Source organism: Anolis carolinensis, chromosome 1, assembly GCF_035594765.1.
Source record: "Anolis carolinensis isolate JA03-04 chromosome 1, rAnoCar3.1.pri, whole genome shotgun sequence".
Taxonomy (NCBI): domain Eukaryota; kingdom Metazoa; phylum Chordata; class Lepidosauria; order Squamata; family Dactyloidae; genus Anolis; species Anolis carolinensis.
The window spans coordinates 32,503,852-32,525,550 of NC_085841.1; the positions used below are offsets into that span (position 1 = coordinate 32,503,852).

The 21,699-nt window shown below is 38.4% G+C and overlaps 1 protein-coding gene across 2 annotated transcripts in view; it reads left to right on the forward strand.

Moving 5' to 3' along the window:
- The window catches only part of cenpf (centromere protein F), a 41,923-nt gene extending 22,468 nt beyond the window's left edge, over positions 1 to 19,455 (forward strand). Inside the window, exons 12-17 of one of the 2 annotated variants that reach the window (XM_008125846.3) lie at positions 790 to 3,887; positions 5,843 to 8,011; positions 9,843 to 9,987; positions 12,152 to 12,670; positions 13,635 to 13,771; positions 14,735 to 19,455. In XM_008125846.3, the coding sequence (XP_008124053.2) occupies positions 790 to 3,887; positions 5,843 to 8,011; positions 9,843 to 9,987; positions 12,152 to 12,670; positions 13,635 to 13,771; positions 14,735 to 14,929 (6,263 nt within the window). In that variant the 3' untranslated portion in view covers positions 14,930 to 19,455. The remainder of the gene's footprint in view (positions 1 to 789; positions 3,888 to 5,842; positions 8,012 to 9,842; positions 9,988 to 12,151; positions 12,671 to 13,634; positions 13,772 to 14,734) is intronic. The other variant, XM_062972066.1, reaches the window with a different exon arrangement.
- Positions 19,456 to 21,699: the final 2,244 nt, after the last annotated feature.

Consider the following 21,699-nt stretch of genomic DNA (forward strand, 5'->3'; position numbering starts at 1 on the left):
TATCCATGGGGGTCTAATAGACAACTGGTTACAAGCCAAGCCTTCTTTCTCTCAAATTTGCTTCCTATAAATGTCCCATTACAAACACTAGCTACCTTACTGAGAACAATGTTGGTCTTCCTTTTTAATTGTTCAGCTTGTGAAGATGTTTCTGATAGTATTACAAACCCTGGACTGTATAATGCCTGTGCTACTCTCAGGAATCCTGACACTTGATTTAGTTTTCTTGACCCCTGACTGTTTGACACAGTTTATTTCTTATCCTTGAGGATAGTTACCAAACCTTCACTTCTTTCTTATCACGGCTCTGGTTCCAGTTAAGAGCAGGACAAGTGGCACAAGAAAAATAGCAACTTAGCTTGCATTTTGGATTTTATCATGGTCAATATCCCTGCTTTTTTAGAGTACCATGTACTGGCACAGCAATTCTGATATATGATTGGGATGTGCTTATGTAAGCCTAGTCATCTTGGAAGACCTGGACTATGAGGAATGCTGTGAAGAGGGTTAGCCACAATTATTATTCCTGAACATTTCCCTTTGGTGACTCTCCTTCTCTGGAGGGTGATGGAGCAAGATCGGATTTAGTGAGGAGGTCCTATATTTTGAGGTATTATGGTTAAGTGCTGGTTTTGGACCGAAGAAGCACAGGTTCAAACCTCCCCACAATCATACAATTCACTTGGTAACTTGGTTGAGCTCCTTGGAGGAACAAAGCTATTTAAATGTAGTTCTATTTTTATTAATATAATACTTTATAAGTATTCTCCCTAACCTTTCTATTCACAGATAAAAATTGCTCTTTGGAAAATGAGTTAATGTTACTTGAAGAGAAACTGAATAAGCAATGTAATTCAATCACTTTGGAGAATATGAAACTTGCAATTTCAGACTTGGAAAATCAACGAGATTCTCTCCAACAGCTCTTGAAACATAAAGAAAATGCAGTTGAAGAGCTTAGTATGAAGCTGTCAGAGCTAGAAATGTTGCAAAAAGTTTATGCAGAATGTGAAGGACTTAAAAAGGAGGTTGAGATTCTTTCTCAACGGAAAAAAGAAAATGAACAACTCTTGAATGAGCTTGATTCAGAAAAAGGAGGCTTGCAGAGCAAAATTTCCAGCCTGGAAGGTGCTCTAAAGACTGAACAGCTTAGAAGTCAGGAGAGAATAAGAGCTCTTGAGGATGAAAAGAAGAGCCTCAGTCTGGAGGTGAAAAATCTCAAATGTGTGGTGGAAGACCGAACAAGACAACTAGAGGTACAAAGAAAAGCCAACGCTGATCTTCAGAAAAAAAATGAAACATCTGAAGCAAAACATATGAAAGAGATAGAAAACAGTTCACTGAAATTAGCTGAGTTTGTTAAGCACATAGATGCCCTACAAGAAGAGCTAGAGACATGCAGAAATAAGGCATTAGAAAAGGACAAATGTATTGTGTCTCTTGAAGCATCGCTCGCTTCCTATGCACAGTTAAACATAAACTTACAAAAACAATCAGAGGAACTATCACAAGCCAGAGATGAAATGCACAGAAAATTGGTAGAAGCTGAGCAAAAACATACAGATTTTGTAGAGGAAACAGGACAGCAAATTAATAAATTGCAAACAACTCTATCTGACAAACAAGATTTGCTTACTAAAGCATTGGCATCTCTTAAAGAAAGAGATGAGAAATTGCGAATATTGATAAAAGAACCAGATAGGCAACAAACGGTTATTCGGAATTTAAAAATGAAGGCGATATTGTATGAGGACCCAAAACAACACCTGAAAGTTCTCTCTCCAACAATAAGCCAAAAGGAACTTGATTTAACTGTGGCATTATCCTTAAATAATAAGGAAAATGAACAACCTACAGAGGAGAATTCCATCTTTAAAAGTACTAGCAATAGTTTAGAACCAAAAAATCTGGACGTCATGCAAAGAAAACTGACAGTTTCCAATAATTTGAGTGAAAAGGAGGAAAACTTATTGGAGCGGTCAGAAAATAATTGGGAGAAGAGCTCATTGTTGTCAGTAGCCAAAGAAAATATGGAAAGAAAATGTTTATTGCTTCAAGCAAAGAATGAGAACTTAGAATGTGTTTTAAGGGAACAAACTAACCATCTTGAAGTACAGAAAGCCAAATTTGAAATCCAAGAGAAACAACTTAAGAGCAAATTTGAGGAACTGGAGCTAAAGCTTGTGTCTATGGACAAGAAAAATAATGCCCTTCATTGGCAACTTGAAAAAACTCAGCTAGTGCCTGAAGTAGATGAGATGTTAAGACAGGAGGGGGCAGCACTAAATAAAATACAATATTCTGACAGTAGATTACTGCAAGAGAAAGAGGAACAGATTGAAAGCATGAAAATGAGAAATGAGCATGCAACAGGTGCCTTGGCTTTGGAACAACTCAAAGTGTCAATGAAAGAAAAGGAGGATGAATTGCATAGATGTCAAGTTAAACTGGAGATGCTTCAAATGGATTTTGATGATAATGAAGTCACTGTAAAAAATTACATTGTGCAAGTAAACCAATTGGAGACAGTTTTAAGAGCAATGGAAATTAAACTGGAAGAAAACAAAACAGAAAAAGAAAGCTTGAGACAAGAACTGCAAGCTTTTAAACATTTAGAAAATCAGACTTCAGAAACATCAGAGGCAGATGGGAATAATCAGTCACCAATACATTTTGATGCTGATACCAAAGTCAGCTTTAACCAAGAGATAGATGCCAACTGTTCATCAATTCCTTACAATTTAATCCCTGCGCAAAACGATCATATCCGATTAGTATCTTGCCTACACATGACAATGAACAAGTTAAACGAATTGGAGAAAATATGTGAACACCTCCAGATAGAAAAGTCACAACTGAAAGACCCACAATTGGAATGCATCATGAACGCAGATACTATGGCACACAATCTTATGGACAAAATTAATAAAGTTGAAGAGAGAGCTACTTTCTCTGGTGCATTAATAGATAAAGCAGAACAACCTGCTATGGAGCACATAATCTCTCCAAGGGATTATGATGGAATTGACTATGAAGGTTTGAAACTATTCAATGAAGAAATTAAGGCACATTTTGATAATGTCGAGGAAAAAATTCTCTCTTTGAACAATTTATATCAAATCTTTCAGGGACAGAGTTTGAATATGGCTTCCAAAATATCAGAAATGCAATGCTATATTGAATTGCTGAAAGAAAATAATATTGCAATGTCAACAAGTCTTTACCAAGTTGATACGGTTTCATTTGAAATTGAGATGACCCCAAGCCCAGTGGATGAAGAGTGTCAGTCAGATGAAAAATTTTGCATGGAGGTTCCACACTATGATTCAATCTCCTATTCTACAAATGTTACTCCTGTGGAGTCTAGTTTTGATAGTGATCTGCCCCCACCAAGCAAAATAGCTGGGCTACTTAATAACAAACAAGCTGATCTAAAAGGGGCAGCTGACCAGCACTGCCATTCTCTGCCAGAGCTCTGCAACAGTAATAGATGGGACTCTCTTGACAAGCAAGAGCATCTCTTTACCAACAGCCCTAATCTGAAAAATAAAATCAAACACTTGCTCCACGAGCCTCTTGATAAATCTTTCAAGATGCTTGAAGAATCATTTCAGTCTCATAAAAACCTGGAAGACAAGGAGATACAAAAGATCCAAGAGCTGCTTTTGTCTGTGAGACAGGAGGTAGATGGTCTCCAAAAGCAAGCTGTGTCTGACAATAAACTGTGGCAACAGAAACTTCACAATGTGATCCTGCAGGTAGCATCTACATTGACATTCGAAAAGAAATATCCTGAGCTGCTGCCTCAAGAACAAGAAGGACCACAGCCCAAAATAGAAGACCCTGGTTTCAGTTGTGAGCCACTCCTTTGCACTGACAGCAAACATGTAAGTTTGACAATTTTCTTAACATTTGGACTTCTTATTAAAAAAAAACAACAACCCTATTTAGTTGTGCTCAAACAATCGTTCCTATACTCTAGGTTTGCTTAAAGCTTGGGGAAATTATTTTTGGACTGTAGTTCCCAATCTCCCCAATAGGATTTGGCCGTTGTGCCCAGAAAAAAAAAAGCTCTGTGTGTTTTCTTTGCAGTAAATGAAGTTGTTATGGAAGCACAAAAAAAATTGATTATAGAAACTACCAAGCACTAATCAGGGCTGGTCCTGTTTATCATCTAAGATCATATGGGATCCGGTGCTTTTAGGACAATATATCACTTCAGTTAAATCTTTTAGACCAGTTACATTCAGTCCTGATTCTGCTACATATACGTACAAATACACAGTATGTAGTATGTGTGTTGTATGAGCAGACACAGTTTTTGACAGTAAAATGTAATATTTCCATACTTTCTATCAAGTTTTCATAATTGTATTGTTGTTTAAGAGCTAGATTCTTCCATGTAGTAAATGTACCAATATGTACGAATTATATATTGGAAGTTTAAGAACATTCTGTAATGTTTGGAGTGAAAACATCAGTCGGCATGAACAGTGTCTTAGGAGAACAACTGATGACACATGAATATGCAGAATATGGAATAGTTCTCTAGTCACAGTATGGCCTACAGATAACATAAAAATAACATTTCATTAGAATATCAAACATACTATTCATCTTCTGATATTCTGATGTCTGTTTTATTAGTCTGAATCATCGATTAGAGTCTTATAGTTATTTATGGGTATCTTTTTTCCATGTATCCAAGCTGTAAATATTTATTCAATTTAAATTATCTGCCTTCAACAAGACCATGTTCCCAAGTGAGCTTTCAAGATAAAGAAGATACAATATAAAAATAAAGTAATTAACTGTTATACAAATGACGAAAACTAAGAATCAGTTTATAGAGAATCAGTTTATGATGATAAAAATCTTAAACTACTTAAGATTAAATGTATGAAAGATCTCAATAAATTGAACATCCATATGAAACTATAATGTTTTTTAATGACAAATTTTAAATTTCTACTTTATATCTAATTTTTGTTTGTGTATTTAAATGTGTATTTTGTGGAAATATGTTTTAATATTAATATGTGCATTCAACAGAGCATTTTTAAATGATTGTGTGTTTATGTGTTTTAGCAAAGTTGTATCCTGTTTGAGCCATGAGGAGAGGCGGGAAAGAAATAAAATTATTATTGTTATTTTGTCTGGCACCCTAAAGCAGGTTTAACATTAAGCCCGTGATCCTAGACTTGCATGTGACCTTTGATCTAATTGGTAACCTTTGCTACTTTGGGTTCCCAATTAGGAGAAAGGCAGCCTAAAAATTAAATACTTCCAGAAGCTGCTTTTAAAGAATCTTGAGACCACTGAAAAAATGGTCTGTTCCTTCCCTCATTACACTGATAAGTTGGGAGAAAAACAGAGGTGCTAGACAGACAGACAGAGAGAAAGAGAAAGAGCATATATTACCTGCCCCACCACTCATTTTTATAGATTATCCCCAGAGAATGTGATCCTTACAGAAAACATGTTTTCCTACCGTGCTTTAAAGGAGGTGTTGTGAAGAAAGGGCTATGTCTCTATGCTTCTGATGGAAGACACACACAATAAAAAGTCTTAAATGATGATCTCAATAAATAGGCAGATTGGTGAAGGGGGAGGTAATCATACAATCGTATACATTACTGATCTATTGGCTTAAAGGAGGGAAATATATTTCGAGTATCGTTTATATGTACAAATAGCTATTTCCTTACCGATTATCATAAAAGTTATATTGGCTAATATTAAAGCATCCAGTTATCTATTGGGCACAATCCAAAAACAAAAAACTGGCATTTGCTCATTAGCATTGAACTTACAATATTATTTGTTTTCTAACCATTTTTAGCAAGCTCGGATTCCTGCTGAGCAAGCAAATCATCCCTCGTGCCAGTTGGAAGTATATACTTTCTGTAATGAGATCTCAGAACTTGAATCAGTGAATAATAAAGTAACAGCAAGGACCTGTGAAGCAAATGGAATAGAAAACAAGGGATTGGCTTCTGAAGCAAAAATTTGTTTAAATTCTTCAGAAAAACTACTTTCAAACATAGATTTGGAAACCAGAAATGCGTCAAATAAATCTATAGTTCCTACAAACTGTCCCAATGTGTTATCACTTTCTCCAAGTCACAGCATAAGTGCCGTGCCTATGGACTTCTTGGACATGCCTTGTTCAGAAATAAAGCATATTTACAGTAAAAATGCAAAGCTTTCCTGTGATTTAGAGGAAACTAGTAAAAATATTGATTCTTTGCTCGTGGAAATCCAAAACTTAAAGTCAAATTTGGATGCTAAAGATGAAGAGTTGGTTGAAAGGATAAATGCTTGTGCAGAGATGGACAAAGCAGTTGCAGTACTGAAACAGGAAAAGATAGACTTAAGTGAAGCACTGAAATCTGTTACTTTTGATAACCAGCAATTATCTTACAACCTTATGACACTTGGGATAGAACTCAACAAGGCAAAAGCTGATTTGGAGATGTACAAAGTACGACTCTGTGATGCAACAGATGCTCTCGATGATTTAGAAATGACCAAAGCCGACTGGACTGAAAAACTTCTCGAAGCTGAGAATGAACTGAGAAGGATAAAATCAGAGAAAGCAAATGTTGAGAACCATGCGCTATTCATGGAGGCTGATATTGAAGAGCTTCAGGCAAAGAATGAGCAGTTGGAAAGAGAAAAGGAAAATGAATTGAAAACCATTTTTGGCCTTCAAGATCAGCTTTGTATGATCACAGCTGAGAGAAACCAATTTACTCAAGATCTGAGCGCTTTGTCAAAGGATAAAGAGGAGTTAGATCAAAAGTGCCAAAAAATGCAGGAGACTATAAAAGAGCTTGAGTCAAGACGAGTGGATTCTACTGAATTTATCAGGATATTGGAAGCTGAAGCTAAAACCCAGGCAAAATTGCTTCAGGCTGCCAAGGCTGCAAGTAGTCAGTTATCAACAGAAAAGGAGGGCCTTACATTGCAATTACAGAATTTGGATAAAGTTGTGAGGGATCTTGTGTTAGAGAAAGAGGCAGCACAGAGCCAAGTAGAGTGTCTGAGAGAAGAAAAAGAAGCACGACTCCAGGAATTTGAAACCCTACACAGCAAGTTAAGTATCTCCGAAATAGAAAATGCCAAAATATCTAAGTCTCTGGAAGGGTCACTTATAGAAAAGGGTGAACTTGCAGCAAGACTGAATTCTGCCCAGGAAGAGGTGGATCAGCTGCGACGGGGCATCGAGAAACTAAAGATAAAAATAGAAGCCGACGAAAAGAGCAAGCATCGCCTGGCTGAAAAGTGGAAAGAAACTCAGCGGAAAGCTGACTCTCTGGTAGACAAAATTGAGAGCCTTGAAAGGGAATTGCAGATGTCAGAAGAGAATTTGGAGGGTGCGATTCTTCAAGCAGAGGTGGCTAAAGAAGAGGCAGAAGCAGCGAATGCTGAGATAGAAAACATGCGTGTGACCTTGCAAAGGTTAGAACATGAAATAAGTGCCTTAAAGTCAGAAAAAGTTTGTTTAGAGAGCATGCTGGAGGAAAAACAAGTCAAAGTATCCAGTTTAGAAAGTTCTCATGTCGTCCTTTTGAAACAGGTAAAAGAAGAAGAGCAAAAAATGGTGAAAATCAGAGGTGAATATGAAAGGGAACTTTTGTCAATGCAATCCCAATTGAACCAGGCCCATGAGGAAATTAAACTGTCTTTCAGCAAGCAAGAAATTCTTAAAGCAAATGAACAAGATGAGATTAATATAGTGGCTTCCCTCAGGCAAGAGAATACACAGTTAGTTCGTCAATTGGAGGAAGGAAAATACAGAAATTCTGAAATGGAGCAACTTATAGAAGCCCTGATCCAGGCATTCCAAGACATCATGCAAAAAATGGATGAAAACTCAGCTTTTTTTGAGCAGTTGCCAATAAGTGAAAGTTTGCAAGCTATTTCTCAGGAGTCACAAGGGTCTTTTAAACATCCTGGAGAGGAACTGGAAGCCATAACATCAGAAAAATGTGCCTCCCTTGGAAAGGTAATGTACAGCAAGCACATAAACTGTCCTGTAAAAAATCTTGCATGAAGTAGAAGACTGGTTTCAGTTTTTACACAGAGGGAAGTTTAGTTATTGTTATACTGTAAATGGGACTGGGAAGGTAAATGTATTTCAGTTTTATAGTTAAGAAAAGATGACATGATCATCTTGAAAGTGAAGTTGTCCCTCTGTGAAGAGTAGATGAGATTATTTTGAATTCAGTTTAAAAAAATAAATATAATTCAAAATGCATCCCATTGGCACCCCTATAATTAACTATAACATTGTGTGTGCATGCATATACATCTCAGTTTATTCCTACCCTATTCAGTGGAGATTGTCTTTATGTCACTATACATAACATTGAAGCTGTAGCCTATTCTCCAATATCTACTACCGTCGTTTTTATCATTTCTGGCTGGAGGCCATACGCGTAGAAAAGGCTGGATTTATCTAAAAATGGGCTAATTACTAAACATTTCTTGGAACGAATTGAAGAGTCTGGCATTTTCTTCATTTCTCCATTTCCTTCATTCAAATATTTCTGTATTGTCTTTCATAAGATCCTTCAAAAGATTCCAAGCCAATACAGATAATAATAATAATAAAATAATAATAACTTTGTTTTTGTACCCTGCCTCCATTTCCCGAAGGGACTCAGGGAGGCTTACATATGGCACAAAGTGCCTAAAACAACACATAAAATAAACACACAGTACAATACAAAATAAAACCACTAGTATATAAAACAACAATTTGAGTTCAGAACAGCGTCCAATAGCCTATAGTATCAACTGTCGTTAAAACATGGCCAACTATAAACATGAAGAAAGGAAAGGGATAGTGCAAGTTGTAACTAAGGAACAAGAAAATGGGATGAAAGTGGTGTGATGTATTATAATTGCAGACTATTGGGCTAGACATTCTTAAGGCTTTTCTAAACATCCAAGTCTTCCAATTCCTTCTGGAAGGAGGACAGGGTGGGAGCCTGTTTAATCTCCCTGGGAAGGGTGCTCCAAAGCTGGGGGACCACCACTGAGAAGGCCCTTTCCCTTGTCCTCTCCAACTGTGCTTGTGACAGTGGTAGGACCATGAGAAAGGCCTCCCCGGCAGATTTTAGCACTTGCACAGGTACATTGTGGGGGGGGGGGGGGGGGACGCGGTCACAAAGATAGGCAGGGCCTGAATCATTTAGGTCTTTATAGGTACAGCAGAGTCTCACTTATCCAACACCCGCTTATCCAACGTTCTGGATTATCCAACGCATTTTTGTAGTCAATGTTTTCAATATATCACACTGGAGGACCTGAAGAGAACATATTAAATTTACAAAAGTGAAACCTGCAAATATAGAGGGTTGACTGTGTTTAAAACATAGTATCTTAATGAGCCATGATTTCATTGGTGTAGTAATGCCTCAACAGCCATGCTATCTACCACCAGAGCTATATGCAAATCCTCACCAACCCATTGTAGTATGCCATATCCTGTATTTTGAATCCAAAGCCACTTTCATGCCAAGATGAATATTTTTTGAGGTTTATACACTTTTAAAACCTAATATGGTGTTAAAACCTAATTGTAGTGCATGCCCAGTTAGGAAGGTGATTCAAGTGAGACCTCAATGGAAGATCTTAAAATTACAGGGAAATTGATATGGGGAAAAGTGCTGTTTCCAGCATTTGGGTTTCAAGATGTTTAAGGTGTTAAAGAAATATTTCCCACACCTTGTACTAGGTCTAAAAACAAATAGGTAAACAGGGCAGTATGCTTATCTGTGAAGTTTATGTGGCAATAACAACTTGCATGTTTATTCAAAATGTTTTTTCAGGAGGAGCAGCTGAAAAAAGCGTATATTTCTTTGCATCATAAATTTCAGCAATGGTTAGGAAATTATAGAGAACTGAAACAGGAAAAAGAACTCATGATGGACAAGATTCACAAGCTTGAGATGCAGTTGACGATGGGAGATCTATGTAAGTAGCAGGCCTCTTTGAAAAGCACAAAGTAATCCTTTTACAGATGAATCCAGCTGCTAATGGGCTGTTTAAAAACCACTGTGCTGGAACTAGGACATACTGAAATTCTCAGCAGATTATATCAACATTGTGTGTATATTTGTGTTCAATGCATGACACTTTTATACCACTAAATGCCCTGGCTCTATCCTACAACACTCTGATTTGTATTTTGATACTTAGATTTCTGTCCTGGACAGTTATAGCGCTCTAGTTTAGAGGACAGGATTCTAAACATTTGAGCAAATAGTGAGAATTCTCTTTTCTGGCTTTCTTCTTTCTACTCACTACCATCATTTCATGATTCTGAATACTACAGGTATGACATTTCGCATTGAATCAAACTGTAGTGTAGACACATATTTTACACTGATTGGATGACTAGCTATATTATTTCATGTAGTAAATCTATCAATATCTAATAATTATATATGTTATATACAAGAACATTTTTGGTACTGAAGGCCAATAAATACATTTTGAAAAGAAGCTGGTGATAAGTTGACCATAGAGTTGCCTCAGAGGATCTAGAGATTTCTAGAAAGATGTTCTTTAATTTGTACATTTTCTACATTTATGAGGGTTCTGAACCCTAACCTCAGCTAATATGGACGGCTGACTATATGTTAACAACAAAAAAGGGGGTTGGGACTCAAAAACAGCAGTCCTTCAAAACGCAGAATTTGAGAAACACAAAAACATACTGTATATACCAGAATTTTGAGTCAAAAAATAAACCCCAAAAACCTGGATTGGCTTATCCATAGGTCAATGTAAGTGCTGTACCCTAACTCCTATCCCTTCTCTGAGTAGAGTGATGACCCTGGCCTGATATTTCCCTTCTCCATTGAATGATCCTCAACTTATCCATGAATCACATCAAAACCTGTCCTTGACCTGAAGTAGACAAGGATTTCTTAAACTTTTCCCACTCGCAACCTTATTCTGCCCAAGAGATTACGCAACACTAGGTATTTAGGTATATAAAATAGGTATAAAAACCAAACATGTATTGATCATCAGCAATTGCAACGCTTGCTAAACAGATTGGATTCCCTTTTTATGGAGTCCAGCTGAAGCATTGTCTGTAAAGTCCACTGTAAATGCTGCACATTGTTGCTAACAGATTTGTGTAAATGTCTAGGTGCCGTTCAGAAACCTTTTACTGTTGCCAAATGATTTGTGACCCAAGATTAAGTTAAGGGGCCAGTACCCACAGTTTAGGAAGCAGGAGGTAGACTTATAAATGAATATATATGTAATCTAAAACCCAGGAGGATACAGAATATACATTAGGAAGAGTTACACTCCTTTCAACCTACTGTGAAAAGATCCTTTGAAGATATTCTGAGTAAATTCTTAAAAGTAGGGAAGTACCATATTTGCTCAAATCTAATATTCACCTTTTTTGGCTAAATTACCTTGCCAAAATTAGGGTGTGCATTAGATTCACGTAATATGATAATCTTACTGTTGAGCCAAAGCAAAAAGGGAAGCTGCTTCAGGAGTGCCTGGAGTTTCTATTTGAGGGATGACATCTGTAATTTAGTTGTCATGGCTCAATGCTATGTAATGCTGGGATCTGTAGTTTGGTCAGGCATCAGCATTTTTGGCAGAAGGCTCAAGACCTTGCAAAACTACAGCCCCTACAACTCCATAATATTGAGCCAGGGCAGTTAAAGTGGATTCATTCTACAGCATAGATGCACCCCAAGGTTTTCATTTCCATTGCTGAAAGCTTTGGTGTTCTAACACTTTTGTTTTTTTAAAAGAAAGAATTGTAAGCAGACAGCAGTTGTAATGGCAATATTACAAAGTGCACTTTTTGCTGTTGCACATTACATTCGGCAACAAATACTTGTTTTGGTTTCAGGGTTTTGAAAATTGAGATTCACATTAAATTCAATGGCACATTAGATTTAAGTAATACCGGGTATATATCTGAAAGGGTAAATAACATTTCTGATGTTCTTGGCTTTCTGAAACAGATTTTCAAATGCGTTTAGCACTTTTTGAGACATTTTCTCAGATACTTGAATCCAATATACTTTACCTGAAAATATTGTGAAGGCTTTGTTTGCAAGCCTCCAGAGACAGTAACAGCTTATCTTGTTTTCTGCAGGTTGTCATAAGGATACTGGCATAGAGGAGATGGAAGAGCTACGGGGATCATTTGAAGAGAGAACTGTGGAGGCAGAAAACACCCAGGAAATGGGAAAATTGAGAGATTCCCTTGAAGATAACAGCATAGAGGCAGATCTGGACCTGGACAGGTTCTGTGCCCTGCTTACTGATCACCACAAATTAGAGCAAGAAAATGAGATGTGGAGGACACAAGTCTCTTTACTGAATGCTCGGCTGAAACAAACCAACATCCCCAGTTCTCCCTGCCAACGTTCTCACAATCCAGTGCAAAGTAATGATAGCAACCCTATCAAACAGGCTTCATCTGATGAGGTTACTGAGATTACTACAAAGAAATACAAATCCCAAGAAAACAGAAGAATTGATGAAGAGACCACATTTCCTTTAAGAGATGCTGTTACTAAAAAGGAAACTGCATTTCAGCATTGCAGCCCAGTGATGCTTCAGGACAGAACACAATATGAGTCTGTTGTCTCCCTAGAGGTGGGGGAAAAGGGTGAGTCCATTTAAAGCAATGGTTCCCAACCTTTTTTTGACCAGGGACCACTTTAACCAGGGACCACTCTCCAACATTAGTACCAAAAAGGTTACGAATCAGTTTTTGGTCAACATTAGATTTGGTTTGGTTATTTGGGGTGCTGAGTCAGAAAATTGTATTGGATAGACCACATCCGCTCTAGTTTCAGAAACAGAACATATGTCATCCAGTAGTCGCTATTTGCTCGCCCACAAAAAAACATATTTAATTATCTAGAGCTGATGTGGTCTATCCAATGCAATGGCCAGCTCTGTGGAAAGGAGTGGAAATAAAATTAATATAATAAATAAAGAGGAAGGAGGTTCGCGAACTGGATTTTTGTTCTCGCAGCCCACTGCTGGGCCGCGGCCCACAGGTTGAGACCCACTGATTTAAAATAATATTTGCTTTTATTTGGTATAATCAGCCCTAGGGGTCAAGGACCACACAAAGCTGGGAAAAAAACCTCAAAAAAACCCCAAAATCATTGATTTTATTTTCCTGTGGTAAATCTATCAATATGTAATAATTATATATGGAATATACTTCTTCCTCATCTTTAGATTTTCCATCACAATTCTGTGGTCAACTTCTGGTTCTCAGAGGGTCTGGGACACTGCTTTTTAATAGCATTTGTCTGGAGCACACGGCATTATGTATGACAAGGATTATAACTAAAAAAAGGAAATATTCACATAGGTTGTGGAGATTTTCACATCATTAGAGAAACATAATCACAATTCTAAGTCTTATTTACCAAAGTGGTGGAGGGGGTGGGGGTCATTGTATTATATTAACCATTTCAGGTGTAATGGAGAACTTTTTAACAGGGAGAAGTGCATTACTAATGGTAACACTGCATGGGAGAGTTATTGTTACATATTTTAAATAATATTTTAAAAATCTTAAGGATTTTCTCATCTCCCCCCCCCCCCCCCCCCAGAAAACGGCACCTTCTGTCCAACAGTTCGAGGGAAGACTCCTCAATGCCATCAGAATTTGAGAACCTCACAATTTTCTAAATGCAGGGATCTGTCTGAGGACCTTGAAGCACCAGCAGAGGGCAGCAAACTACAAAAGGTAATTGGTACAATGAACCATGTGCTTGAATTTATCAGGAAAGTCATGAAGTATATCTGCCTGAGTCCTTACATATGTGCCTTAGGCTTATTGTACAACTTTTAAAGAAATAAGGATGAAGATGGAAAAAAGTTAAGATGCAACCCTATTATCCAGACTTGAGAAACCTTATACAGTAGAGTCTCACTTATCCAACACTCGCTTATCCAACGTTCTGGATTATCCAACGCATTTTTGTAGTCAATGTTTTCAATATATCATGATATTTTGGTGCTAAATTCGTAAATACAGTAATTACTACATAGCATTACTGCATATTGAACTACTGTTTCTGGCAATTTGTTGTCTAACATGATGTTTTGGTGCTTAATTTGTAAAATCATAACCTAATTTGATGTTTAATAGGCTTTTCCTTAATCTCTCCTTATTATCCAACATATTCACTTATCCAACATTCTGCCGGCCCGTTTATGTTGGATAAGTGATACTCTACTGTATATTCAACTAATTAAGCAGGGAGCACAGAGTCACAGTTTTTTTTAACCAGGGCACATATGTACATTTTTTTTTCTTGGACATATACGGGAGTGAGAAAAATATGCATTTAAGATCACCTTTTCCCCTCAGCTTTCAAACACTTCAGAGCCTCAAAATGAACCTTTGGTGAAAACAAGATGAATTCCTTCTCCTGCCTTGTAGGTTTCACATTTTGTTCTATTAGCCAACAAAGAGGTTGCCTAGATCATCTGCTTTGCTAATACTGAAAATTGGAGGAAAAATACTTTCTTCTACTGCAGCTACAAGCTGCCCATAAGAAGCAATGGTATCTGTCCAAGGGAGAAGTTTTGAACAACTGGATCTTGTGTTCTGCTGCTTTAAACTTGGAAGTGACATGCATCCTTATCTAACTAAATATCTTTCTTGTTTCTCTAAAATAATGTCTAATTATGATGTGTTTTCCAGGTAAACAATTTTCACCTGCAAGAAGTAGAAGTTCTTGGCTCACTGGATTTTACCCCAAGATCTCCCCTTTCTGCCTTTAACCAATCAGCCCAAGCAGATGCTGAACAATCTGCAGAATGTCTACACAGCATCCCAACCAAATGTTCCCTAAATTCAGGAGAAAATGAGCTGGATGAAACCTGCCATGTACAGTGAATCTGGATTATCTTGGACATAAAATGTTGACTTAGAGGGCTTGTTTAGACACAAAAGTGTGACAACAAGTTCTGTTTGTGATCATCCTTCAGGACCCGTTTATATCACATCCAGTTTTACAGTGGGAAATGGGTATTGAATCTATGTATGACAGCAGGAAGTCAAAGAACAAATAGCTATGTGGCCCATTACAGTAGAGTCTCACATATGCAACATAAACGGGCCGGCAGAATGTTGGATAAGCGAATATGTTGGATAATGAGAGATTAAGGAGAAGCCTATTAAATATCAAATTAGGTTATGATTTTACAAATTAAGCACCAAAACATCATGTTATACAACAAATTTGACAGAAAAAGTAGTTCAATATGCAGTAATGCTACATAGTAATTACTGTATTTATGAATTTAGCACCAAAAAAGCACAATATATTGAAAACATTGACTACAAAAATGCATTGGATAATCCAGAATGTTGGATAAGTGAATTTTGGATAAGTGAGACTCTACTGTACTTTGTTTTTGTATCATAGAATCAGTTGGAAGACACCTCGTGGGCCATCCAGTCCAATCCCCTGCCAAGAAGCAGGAAGATGACATTCAAATCACCCCTGACAGATGGCCATCCAGCCTCTGCTTAAAAGCCTCCAAAGAAGGAGCCTCCACCACACTCCGAGGCAGTGAGTTCTACTGCCAAACAGCTCTTCACAGTTAGGAAGTTCCTCCTAATGTTCAAGTGGAATCTCCTTCTCTGTAGTTTGAAGCCATTGTTCCTCGTCCTAGTCTCCAGGGATGCAGAAAACAAACTTGTACCCTCTTTCCTATGACTTACCATCACATATTTATACATGGCTATCATGTCTCATCTCAGCCTTCTCTTCTGCAGGGATTTCCTGCAGATATTTCATTTTTACAAATACAGATACATTTCTATTGTATGTAGGTTCAGAATTACTGATCAGAAGATATCTGTGGCATCTACCCAGTGTTCAAGGGTGTCATGTTTTTCACTTCAGACCTTCTGCAGCTGTGTATTTCCAGCTGCATCTCATGCTCTTACTATACTAAGGTGCTTCCAGATTGAATGTTTCAAATCAGAATTGTGCATCCTTTCTGGCTTTCCCATGTTAAGTTATTTTTCTTGTTTTTTGAATGAAAGACATTATTGGAAAATATCCTATGCTACACCTGTACAGGTACTCCTTTAACCTTGGGTACAGATAACCTGGGGATGCTGTTTTCTGTTGGATACATGCAGTTACAAAGCGATTTTGCAATGCTCAAGGCCCCTCCAGTACCCTAGAGAAAATGGGAAGCCTCCACGGGCACTATTGGTCATTTTGCCATGTTTAAGGTATTCCTCTTCTCCTGAATGGCCTAAAGATAACAGATCCTCTCTAATCTTGGAAGCCAAGCAGGATTGGTCCATTTTACTAATTGGATGGGAGATGGCTAACAACTACTGTTGGCTATATTTTAGAGGAAGAAATTGACAAAACCATCTCAGAGTATTCCTTGCCTTAAAAAAATAATATTAATGGGGTTGCCAGTTGGGGACTTGAAAGCATATACATGCATATGCCTAAGAAGGGTGATCAAGATGCTAAATGTTTTGCAAAATAGCCAGAAACATCTCCTAAAGCCTACAAGACCCTTGGCCATTTTGGTATAAAAATATCTCTCAAATGGTGACATTTTGTGTGCAATACTGCCCCACCCTAATGTCTGGCAGTTGCCTTTCTCTGCTACGTAGCCCTGTAAAATTATATGAATGAGGCAAAATATTTGCAGGATCCTCTGGAAGGTCCCTAAATGTTACTTGTGACGGTTTCAGGGCATGGGAGGCAAGTTATTAATCTAATTCAGGAAGAAAAATCTAGAAGCAGAGTAAAATGTCCTTGAATTTGTTCTGCCTCTGGAATGAATTGAGTTTGCACTGGCCTTTTCTCCAGAAACACTGTGCAGCCTTTTCATTTTTCCTACGCTGTTGTCTTTCTTGGGGCTGGGGAGTGGCAGCTTCCGTTAAAAGCCATGACATTCCTTTTTTAAAAAGCTTTACTACTTTTCTAAAGTCTTGGAGAGTTCTTACAACACTACATTTTGGATTAACACTTAGCATAAAGGAACACAACTGGGAGTTCACAATGTCTTTCCTCTGGGGAAGATACCACCAAAATGTACTGTGTGGAGTTGCCTCCTTTATGTAGATAATACTCAACAAAGGTTCAGCATTATAGGGAAGCAGTGACTGCCTCCTTTCCGTAATTTGGTTAGTGGTTAGTCTGTTCCCCCTGAAGCCTTAAAAGTTGAAACGAGAGTAAAACCGGTGGTATGCTGTGCCCTTGTCTAAAGCATTCTCCTGAAGTGAGTGCTCACAACTCAGATCCAATCACTCTTTTCTCCCTTTACTCTTGACAACTTGGATTTATTAACATTTGTCTGCAAGGCAGCAGTTTCCTCCCCGTTCAGTGGCTAAAAGGTCCACCTAGAAAGAATAGTTTCTGTTTAGTGGGGAGGAGAGAGAAAAGACAGATGCGAGCCACAAGAAAATTGTTGTGTGCAATAGGTCTGGATTGACATCATTTCAGATAAGAAACCTTTGGAACAGTAATTTTCAAATTGGAACACATCGCCTCAAGGGTACTCAAGCTCTCATCAAGGTTACAAAGTACCTAAGGGATACAGATTAAAGACACTTCAGGGAACAAAAATAGCTTGCTGCCTATACAATCCTGCTAAGTGGCTTCTATTCTCTCCCCCTTGCTCCCTCCAACCCTTTTCTTTTTTTTTAAACCTACCTTTCAATGCTTCATTTAATAGTGGCTATGCAAGCAAAACAGCTCTCTCAATTGTTAGATCTGTCAGCGTCCCGCTAAGTAATGTAGGTGAGGATCAACAAGATAAAAATAGTTCTACATATATGGGAGGGAGCTTGGGATTCTCAAACTGCCCGTTCCGTTTTTGAAATGAGAGAGCAAGTTAAGGGATGTCCCCAACCAAGTCTGCTTGATGTGGGCATCAGATGTTCAGACAAGCAAATCTCATTGGTTTTGTATGTGTCTTCAAGCCTTGTACATATTGTTCTTCAGAAAACTGCTCATAGTCCCAGCTATAGAATTAAGTCATCAACACAACAAAATTTACTTAAGTGATTGCTTATCCAATCATTAGTTCAATGGGACTACAGTGTTCCCCCGCTAATTTGCGATTCACTTTTCGCGGACTTGCTGTTTCGTGGGGAAACGGGGGTATATTTAAACATTTTAATTGTTATGTGGCCTTTCTCCCCCTTGCAACCCTTCCCTACCAGCGCCTGCTGGGCCCTTGGTCTGGGCTCATCATGTTGCTCTGGGTGCTTCCCTGCACGCAGGGAAGAATGAACACTACTCCAGATGAGTGAGCAAAGGAGGAGGGTGGGTGAGAGAGTGAAGGCCGGTGGCAGCAGCAAAAGCCTGGAAGAGGTAGCCAGGTCCAGCTTCTGCCTCCGCCCTGCCCCCTCTTCTGAGTCCTCCATGTTTCCCAGCATGGCCTGGCTGGAGCGGAGTCAGAAGCTAGACCTGACTGCCTCTTCCAGGCTTTTGCTGCCACCACCAGCCTTCACTCCCTCACCCACCCTCTCTCACTCATTCATCCGGCTGGAGCAGCGTTCTTTCTTCCCTGGCTGCAGGGAAGCAGCCAGAGCAACATTAAGGGTCCGGAATAAGGGCCCTGCCGGCTCTGGTAGGGAAGGGTTCACTAGCTCCCCGGGGCTTGCAAGGGGGAGAAAGGCAGCATAACAAAATAATGTATAAATATTAAAATTAAAATAGTGTCCCTACTTCGCGGATTTCCACTTATCGTGGTAGGTCATGGAACGGGACCCCTGCGATAAGTGATGGAACACTAGTTAGGACAGCATTGGGAATCATTGTTGGATTGCATCTTGTAGCATTTCTTGTCACTGCCTGTGCTGGCTAAGGCTTCTGGGTCTCGCATTCAAATGACATTTGCTGGTTAAGCCTAACCAGCAAATTTGAATTTGAATTGAGGTTGAAGAATATATAGCCTTCCAAGTGTTGTCAGGTTGAGCCTTCTTCCCGTACCATTATCATCAATATCTGGAGGGCCACAAAGGTCCTATTTCTGGTTTAAATCAAAGCGATTGAACAGTTCCGTTCTGTTCAGCACAAACCATCCTTCAGCTGTTGTGTTCAATTTGGCCTCTGGACTGGGAGGAAAATATGAATAGACAGGAATGGGTATAAGGAAGTAATAAATATGGAACTCTAAATAGCTGTTTTAAAGTGAGGAAAATGGCCAATTCAGAAAGGTTAGGAGATGAAAATGAAAGAACCATCAAAAATTAATAGGAGGTCTTGTGAAATCAATGGAAATGTTTGTGTTTGGATGAAATCGAGTCACACGTTTTATAACATTTATAAAGCTCAGAAATTGTGTAAATAATATGCTGTGTATGTAATCCTATTGCCATTAGATGTTAAATATTGTACTATATAACAAAAAATAGAAGTTTACATTTTTCAATCAGTCCTTTCCGTCTTTGGGTTACTTTTATTCAAGGTTCATTCCACACATTATGCATATTTCTCTCCAAGCTTCTCATACATTCTTTTATTTGTTCAGGTCTGGAGCCAATGAACCAATTTGCGTTGAAGAAAGGTGGCTACGTAGACCAGTGGTTTTTAACCTGTGGGTCCCCAGATGTTTTGGCCTTCAACTCCCAGAAATCCTAACAGCTGGTAAACTGGCTGGGATTTCTGGGAGTTGTAGGCCAAAACACCTGGGGACCCACAGGTTGAGAACCATGCAATAAAGTTCTTATTGTAATCTGTGCTGCTGTAACTAATGTAGGAGTCAGTGGGTTAAAACTGATGTTTGGTTCATTCTTCAAGGCTTTTGTTGTTTTAAGTGCTGTCTAATGTACATGAATGAAATAGATCCTAGAAATAGCTTGTTTTGAGATGGTAGATCTCTTCTAGCTTATATCCAGTCATTTTAACGAAGCCCTACTTTTTGCAACCCAGTCATGGAGAGGGGCTTGTAGAAGCCGACATTGTGCAGTGGCTTTGTTAGCATTTCAGTGCTCATCTGAGCTTCCTTGAATTGGCTAGATGTGGACAACTATGTAGGGTAAGGACAGGAAACTTCAGACTCAAGCACCTCTCCTAGGGAGGGTGGGCTGGCTCTGTCTTTTCCATCTTTCATCAGCAGATAAAGAGCTTTTTATTCTAGCAGGCTTTTGGAATAGAGCTTTTTAATGTGCTGTTAGTCCGCTTTTAGGCCAGACTTTTAATTACTTCTAATTTTGTTGACACTTGAATACTATTTTTACTCACAACTATTTATATGCTTTAGCCATTTGCATTTTTATTTGTAATTGTGCTTTGTAAGGTGCCTTGAGTCCCAGCCTGGGAGAAATTAGAGTAGAATTAAAGTGATGGATGGTGCTCCAGATATGGTTGAACTGTGCAGAGTGCTATTAATAGGTACTATTAAAAGTAATTATAGTTCCAAGCCTTCAAAGTAATGGTTATAGTTAGGTTTTTCTTTCCTGCCCTCAAAAATTATTTGCAATAGTTGCTTTTCCAGTCATCTCTTTTTGTACATAGATGTTACAAGTCATCACTGCCATTCATCTTGATGTTATCACATTTGCACACGAGGGAGTAAGCCAAGCCAGCCTTTGAAATAATAGACACACTTCCTCCATTATTAAAAGATTAGTTATACCACAAAAGATTTCACTTCATATACTTTCACTGAAAAAGAAACTAGTGATGAATAATTACCTATAATTAATTACTTCCAAGTTCTAACTCTCACAGTGTCTTGCTATTGGTCATGATGGTTAGGCTAATAAGTATGCCCTTCAGGAACTGGTATCCCTTTCATACTACACAATTATAGCACTATAATCCCACATTAATGTCCACGGCAACATCCAATGTGATCCTGAGATTTGAAGTTTAGTGAGATTTAGAAGTTTTAGCTAGACAGCTGAAGAGCCAAAAGAAATTAAACCGTACTTTCAAGTTGCTCATACCAATGGCGCTCAAGGTCAAAATGCCTAATGACCTCACCCAACAACTTCATATAGATGTTGGAAAACATGGAAGAGAAAATGGTACCCCATAGCTGAAGAGCCAAGGAGTTGCACAGGAAAATGAAATTTTCAGGAACCAGATCTGGAAATGGGAGCAGAACTACAATTACACAGCACCAAAGAGCTGACTCAGGAAAACACCATAACAAAAAAAAACATTTGTGTTGGGTTTTAAGCCTGTTTCTGGGGTTATTTAGGGTGCTGATTCAGAAAATTGCATTGGATAAATCACATCAGCTCTAGTTTTTTAGATACCGTTACTATTTTCTATGGATAAGCAGATGAAGACTGGTATATGACATATGTTCTCTATCTCAAAAGCTAGAGCTGATAGGAGGAAATGAGTACTATTCCTGGATCTAGCAGGTCAAATATGCCCAGAAATGGCTAACATTTGAGGTACCAAATGTCACAGGTTGCTGGTGTGTGAAGTGATGTATAGTTTCCAAATCACGACCTCTCCGAACTGCTGCAAACTGGATAGCAGGTGTCCCAGAAGCAAGCAAAAATACAGCAGAGTCCTTCCACAGCAAAAACATGTGCTTCAACCCGTCTGTCAGCAGAGTCCTACTGCCAGCCTCTGACCTTATCTACACTATGGTAAACACACGGATTCAAATTTTAATCCAAAATATTGTGCCTTTAATCTTCATTGTTGCAATGTATAC